Source organism: Hirundo rustica, chromosome 15 (genome assembly GCF_015227805.2).
Source record: "Hirundo rustica isolate bHirRus1 chromosome 15, bHirRus1.pri.v3, whole genome shotgun sequence".
NCBI lineage: Eukaryota > Metazoa > Chordata > Aves > Passeriformes > Hirundinidae > Hirundo > Hirundo rustica.
The window spans coordinates 2,468,282-2,475,257 of record NC_053464.1 but is presented as its reverse complement, the minus strand read 5'-3'; the positions used below and the strand labels follow the sequence as shown (position 1 = coordinate 2,475,257).

General features: G+C 52.1%; 1 protein-coding gene across 4 annotated transcripts in view; it reads right to left on the bottom strand.

Annotated features, from left to right (window-relative positions):
• Window positions 1-3,027: 3,027 nt before the first annotated feature.
• The window catches only part of CREBBP (CREB binding protein), a 95,555-nt gene continuing 91,606 nt past the window's right edge, over window positions 3,028-6,976 (bottom strand). For all 4 annotated transcript variants that reach the window (XM_040078712.2, XM_040078715.2, XM_040078713.2 and 1 more), the window contains one exon: window positions 3,028-6,192. In XM_040078712.2, the coding sequence (XP_039934646.1) occupies window positions 4,024-6,192 (2,169 nt within the window). In that variant the 3' untranslated portion in view covers window positions 3,028-4,023. The remainder of the gene's footprint in view (window positions 6,193-6,976) is intronic.

Sequence of the window (6,976 nt, the reverse complement as noted above, 5' to 3'; positions counted from 1 at the left end):
CGAGGAGCTTTCAGGAGGGAACCGTGCCCACTGAACAGAGCCAGCTTTGTTAATCCCAGGCCCGGGGGAGCTCGCTGGAAAGCTCTGTGTGCAATTCACTCGTGCTTGCAGCTGATCTTCTGGGACTACACGGAGCCGAGTGTTGTTTTGGAGGTTCAGATCTAAGAAACACCCACATGGAGTGGGGTTTGTGGGGCACTCGATGTTATGGATTAGGTGCAACAAAACCAGCACGGGTCTTTGCATCACTCCGACACCCTTCTGCTGGCTGCATTTCCACCTGGAACCAACTCCAGCCCTTCATCGAGATTCCCTTGCTGCAGCCAAAACCAAAATGACTTCTGAGCCGGCTGCAAACACTTCCCTCCTCTCGTTGTGCTCACTGCTACCTCCCGCTGACCCCACGGCACTCCTGCGAGCGACGCTGTGCCAGAGCTCTTGTACCTGCTGTGAAACACCTGAATCCTCCTCCTGCCTCTCCCTGGGTGTGCTTTGACCATTAGCCACGACATGAGCTCCTGCAGGGATCGCAGGGGATCTGATACAGAGCCTCCCCTCTGTCCGGGCTCCTTTCAGTTATCCGGGGGTTGGCTCCGGCTTGCTTCAATCACTGCCCTGGCAGCGTCCTGCTCTGCAATTTAAATTCCCGACTGTGGCGAAGCGCAGGGAAACACAGATTGCCCGGCACAGCAACCTCTGCGGTGCTCCTCCAAGTGCAGGGTGGCTGCTCCATCTTCCCTGCACTGGAAGAACCACGGGCTAAAATTTGCCCTGTAAGCCGTGAACTGCTGTCACTTACTGCTGTCCACTGCTACCGGCTAGAAGGGACAACATCTACTGCTGCCTTTAACAGGGACCGAGGGGAACCGTCCCAGCCTGTTTGGCAAGAGGGCTCCTCTTCCTCCCCGCTTTGTTCTAACGCATCCGGAGGCAGACGGAGCGGGAGCACTCACACGGGTGCTACGGGCAGATTTGTGTCCCGCAGGGACAGGGATGAGCATGAGAGGAAGCCCAGCTGTGCGGGCAGCGAGAGGGAGAGCTCCCGGCCTGCGGCAGCAGTGGCGGGAGGCAGGAGCAGAGCGGAGCAGTGTGGGCAGCTCGGGAAGAGAGCAGAGAACCATCGCTGCAGCTCGACGTTCAGATTTAAGCACCTTCTTCTGCTCCAAAATTCAGTGAGGGGAAGGTCTTACCCAGCCTCTTCCTTGGTAAAGCTCCTGCACCAAGCTCCAGTGCACTCTCACCTAATAAATTCCCATGTTTCTAGGATGCTCCCCAGCAAACAGACAGGGACTTGGAAAAGCCAGGCCCATCCAGGCTTCAGATATGCTGAATTTCCTACCAACACTCACAGGAGACTGGACTCAACCCCCCCCGAGGCTGCACCCCCAGCCCCTCCTCAGGTTTGATTTCAGCTCTGCATTTCCCTTCTCTGCCTGGTAAAACGTCTGCTCTTACCTAACACACCTGGGTATCGCACCTACATCGATCCCTTGGCGCTGTGATCTCGCCACACTTCAGGTTGTACTTAAAAATTATTCCAGCATTTGCTTCCCATCCGTTGTTTTCCTCCACTCTTCCCCGGGAATGGGCACCCAAGCGAGCTGCAGCCTGGGCCGCACCAGCTCTGTGCTCCAAGGAGGACTCAGCTTATCCAAATCCGGCAGCGGCGCCGATGCCTTTAAAATGGAGGCTACTTAGAGGAATTAGAGAGATTGAGCGCAGTTATCCCAACCTCGGGCGTCAGGCTCCGCTGATCCTCGCGGGCACCAGCCAAGTGGAACCATCCTTCAATCCAAGCAGTTTTACCAGCTTTTATTAGAAACACCAGCACATTTCAAGTTTCCTCTTTTTGATCACAAATATAGTATTTTTCCTCTTTTTAAGTACACAGCATGAGACACAGCATCAGGGCTTTCCATCTTTTTTTTTTTTTTTTTCTGTTTGGTATTTTTTTTTTTTTTTTACAGCAATTTCTTTTGGACAAGCTTTGGGTTTAGCGTTCGCTGACCTCACCCCAGCCCCAAATTTTGACATCTTGAATTGCTGAAGACAATTGCGTGGGCAGATGAATCCAATGGTAGTGAAAAAGGACAATAGTTAAAAATTTGCAAGTAAAAGTTGAAGCAGAGACCCTCTCCAGTTAAAAAGGATGAAGTGGTGCCGCAGCACACGATTTTCACGGTACGGGGACAAAAGCTGAGATCAAGATTTGCTCTTTTCCCCCCGTTCTCCCCCACCAGTGTCCCGATAAAAACGTTAATGCTGGAGGAAGCGCTGCTGGATGTGGAAAGCCGCGAGTGCCCGGAGCTCCCGGGACACCGCACAGCCCACGGGCAACGCGGGGCCGAGGCGCCTCGAGCTCCGAGGGACGGCTCGTCGTGGTTGGAGCTCGCACCTACGCTGGGAAATACCCCCTGGACTTTTTAACTCCGAGAAAGCAATTCACTGAGGGGAGGAGGAGTGAGTATCCCAGGGACATGAGGGCGTGGTGACAGGATATTAAAGGGAACATGTACATGATTTGTTATTTTTTATTCCACAGAAAACCCTCAAATCTAGACTCAGAGTTAACAGCAGAAAAATAGTGTTAAAGTCAATAGGTTCATATTTTACTGTAGACTAAATAAATTAGCCTAGAATTAACTCAATACTCTCTATTTTCCTTTCATTGGTGATCCTTCTCTAAATTAATGCAGTTTTTAAAAAGCGACGGCTATTAATAATTTATTCCAGTTAACCCTTATGGATGAACACCTGCAAAGAGTCGATGTCTGGGAACCATTCCCCTCTGCTCTCCCTCCCCGAAAAGGAAACAATCGCTAAGGGTGCCGTAAAACAGACATGCTAGCTACAATATCCATGGATCGTGCCTCTCCTACCGCTGCCTCTGGCTGCTCCGGGTCATGAGTGAATCGTCATAGCTATGTCTTACAAAGAACATGATCGAAAAAAATATATAAATAAATAAAAACCTTAAACATTCTTACATGGATTTTTAAAGAACAGAATACATGTTAAAAACTTCAGTAATTTATATCAATTTTAAGCAATACTTTATATACAATGGAAAAAAGACATGCATAGTCCAAATACAATGTTGAAAACAGCATTTTCATAACAAAAAACCCAAACACTAAGTGTTAATACCATGTACATGGATTCAAGAAGGACCACCCTTTTTGTCTGTTGCACACAGTTTATTTAACAATATGATATTATAAGTAAGAAATGAGTTTTTTTTTCTTTTTACCATTCTATACAGTGATTGAATCTTCTTGGATTTTCTTATTTATAGTAATTATAGCGCTTGCATGATTTACACTAGAATTGCTTTCCTCGTTTCAAGTTTCACACAGAAGAAAGAAAGAAAAGAATGTTTCTTCTCTATCCAGATCAGCACGGCCTAAGAGTGATCATCCCTATTTTCATCTAAGACCAGTTTTATCAGAGAAACAAAGCAACAATTTCTACATCTGCAAGACAAGGATTTTGGCGTTGGCCAATGTGTGCAAGAGTCAATTCCTATCTTCCCAGGGGTAATACTTCAAACGCCTGCAGAGTTCACTATAGAAAACAAAAATCTTCCCGCCATGTGTCAAAGTTACCGGGATACGCTATAATGTTGCATTATTTCAGGAAACAGTTTCTGAATATTATTTTTTTTTTTCTTCTTTTAAACGCAAATGTTTAAAGTCTTGAAAATACAAATAAAAAATATGAATATAATGAACTTGTTTTCCCCGTTAAAAAAAAGGTATGAGTCAACAGCAACAAAAAAATAAAAACCAAAAAAACCCACAAAAGAGACCAGATATTTTAACCGCCTGGCTTTAACAAAAAAATATATTCTTTGTATTGTTTTTTTTTTTTTCTTTTTATTTTTAAACAGCAATTAATTCTTCCATCTGTAGGAAGCAGCAGTTCCATCTAGGATTCAAAACAACCCAGATGTCTGAATTTTTCAGTACAAAATATCCAAGAACACGAAAGGAAAGAAGAAACAAAAGTGATGCTCCCATAATGCTACAAACCCTCCACAAATTTCTCTAATGTGTCCCCGGTGGTGTCACCGACCAGAGACAATTCGTTAGACAACGCACTGCGGTTGGGGGTGTTTAGTTGGGGAAGCATTGCACTCTGTTCTGGGTTGCCCAAGTGTCCCTGATCCATGGAGCTAGCCATAGTGACTGCGAGTCCTGGGTGGGGGGAACCAGTCTGGGGAGAGACGTGGTGCGGTGACGGTTGGGGCTGTATCCTGGGTGACGGGCTGGAATGTGGCGGCTGGGACTGGGGACGGGGAGACTGAACGGGCGCTGGGGACCGCACCTGGTTGCTGAGGGAGGTGGCGATCTGCTGGCCGGGGAGATGAGACGCCTGCGGTTGTCCTGAGAGCATGTGCTGCTGTGGGCTCATGGGGTTGGGCTGCCCGGGGGACCCTATCTGCTGCTTCATCTGCTGCTGCTGCAGGATGCGCTGCTGCAGGGCCTGCTGGATGTTGGGAGCGCCGTCGGCCCCCAGGCCGGGCTGGCCCATCTGGTTCAGCTGTCCCATCTGAGCCATCTGTCCCATGGAACTCCCCTGTATGGATAGGTGCTGCTGCATCCGCTGCTGCTGCATGGCTTGGGGGTAACCTCCCGGGCCTTGGGGCTGCTGGAACTGGTTGTGTGCTGCCATCCCTCCTGCCATGCCGGCCCCTCCCTGCTGCTGCTGCTGCTGCTGTTGCTGCAGTAGCTGCCGCCTCAGGATCTCGCGGTACTGCGGGCTCATGTTGGCCATGCTGGGGTTGTGGCCGGGGTTCATGATGTTGATCGCTTGTCCCTGGGGGTTCATAGCTCCGATCCCTTGCTGCTGCGGGGGCACGCTCGGTCTCTGCACTCCGGCTTGCATCGTGTTCATGTTCTGCAGTCCCGCCTGCGCGTGCATGCCCGGCTGTTGCATGCCGGTCTGCGGCTGCTGCATCCCGGGCTGGGGCTGTATCCCCGCTTGCGGCTGCATCCCGGGCTGGTTCGCCACGTATTTGGCCGTTCTTTGCTTTATAAAAGCTGCCATAAGCTGAGGGTTGGATTTAAGGATATTAAGAACCTGCTGCTGCTGCTGCGGAGAACTCGGTGATTTCAAGGTCCTCAGCAAGTCCTGAAGTGCATTGGGGGTGATGCTCCGCGGCGGCTGCTGCACGCCCGGCATCCTGGGCCCGGCCACGGCTTGCGGCGTCGCCATCGGCATCACCGGTCTGGCCATTCCCGGCTGCATCGGCTGCTGCTGCGGCATCGGCGGCGACTGCCACTGCCCGGGCTGCATGTTGGACATGACGGGGCCGCTCACGGGGCTGGGCCGGGGTACATTCATGCTGACTTGCGGCATCTGGTTCACCGAGCCCACCGCGGGGTTCACCAGTCCCGGGCGGCCGGGCGGCAAACCGTTGTTCATGTTGTTGACCCTGTAGAGCTGCTGCTGCTGCTGCTGGGCGGCCTCTCTCTCGATCTGCCGAGCCGCTTCCACGGCGGCCGGCGGCGGCTGAGCCGGAGGCGGCGGCGCCGAGACCGGGTTTGCGGGTTTTCCCGTCGAGACGGTGGTGGGGGGCTGGGTCCTGGACACGCTGGGGAAGCCGGCCGGTGACATACTTACGGGGGAGGGCTGGGGCTGGGGAGCAGGCTGCGGCGTCTGCGGTGTACTCGGCTGCTGCGTAGGGGTACCAGGCGTTGCTGAGGTAGGAGAAGGCAAACTTTGCTGAGGCACGTTTCGGGTGTTCATGGTAGCCATCCTTCTGCGCATGAGCTGAGCCTGCTGCAGGCGGTGCTGGATCTGCTGCTGTCGGAGCTTGTGTTTGATATTGAGACAGAATGGCACGGGGCATTTGTTCTCTTGGCAGTGTTTGGCATGGTAGCAGCAAAGAGCTATGAGCTGTTTGCACACCGGACAGCCGCCGTTGGTCTTGCGCTTGCAGCCCTTGGTGTGCTGGACAACCCGTTTCATCTTCTGGCAGGACGGCAGAGAGCAGTTTGCGTTGCGGCACTGGCAGGCGTGGACGAGGGACTGGATGCAGCGCTGGATGCTCAGCCGTCGCGACTCCTGGGGGCTCTTGGACTGCTGCTCGCCTTGGTTGTTGCTCTCATCATCCAGACCCAGGCCCCACTTAACCATCTTGTGGTCATGGCTCTTAGTGTTGTAGCAGTTGATGCAGAGGTCGTAGTCCTGCAAGAAAAGAAAAGCCGGAGCTCAGGCGCTGACAGGGCACGAACCGCACGGGCAGAGAGCGGCGCGGTGCCAGCGGAGCAGCACCAGCCCCTGCGCGGGCACGGCCCGGGTGCTCGTGGGTGCAACCACGCAGAGCACGGGCAGGGTGACAGCCACACACTGCCGACAGCTGCCACCGCACTTCACACCTGCCCTCAGCCAGGGAAGTGGCTGCACAGCCTGTCCAGGCAGGGAGGGCAGCAGCCCCAGCAAAGCCGGCCTGCAATCACAGCTCTTCACTGTGGCAGGTAACAATGCCGTCAGGGCTATCACTGTGTCAGTCTGTTACATGAAAAAGTCTTGCAGAACTTCCTTCTTCAATTTTTCCCTTTTGATGACATGAACTGTTTATTTCTTCTGTGATGCCTACTGGGGTGCCAACACCTCCAACTAGTAAGATAAATCTATGGTAAATCACTCCTAAAAAGTAGGGTCTGGCTCTCCATTTATTTATCCTTAGTGTAATTACTGACTAATAATTATCCCTTAAGTATGTATTTTTAAAAATTTCTGAACAGGAGCAAGTTTCATGCAAAGACAGACACTTACCTGAAAGCCCTCCCATTTCTGCTGCCCGGTCCCTGCTTTGGCTGGAGGAAGGGCACTCCCTTACACAGAGGTACCCGGGGCAGCCTAAAGGCCCTCCCTCCTTCCACCACCTAACTCATCCTAACGTCCAATCCACGTCCTGCAGCCTCGCCTCAAGAAGCTCTGCTCAGTGCTTTCCTCAGAGGGATTAATT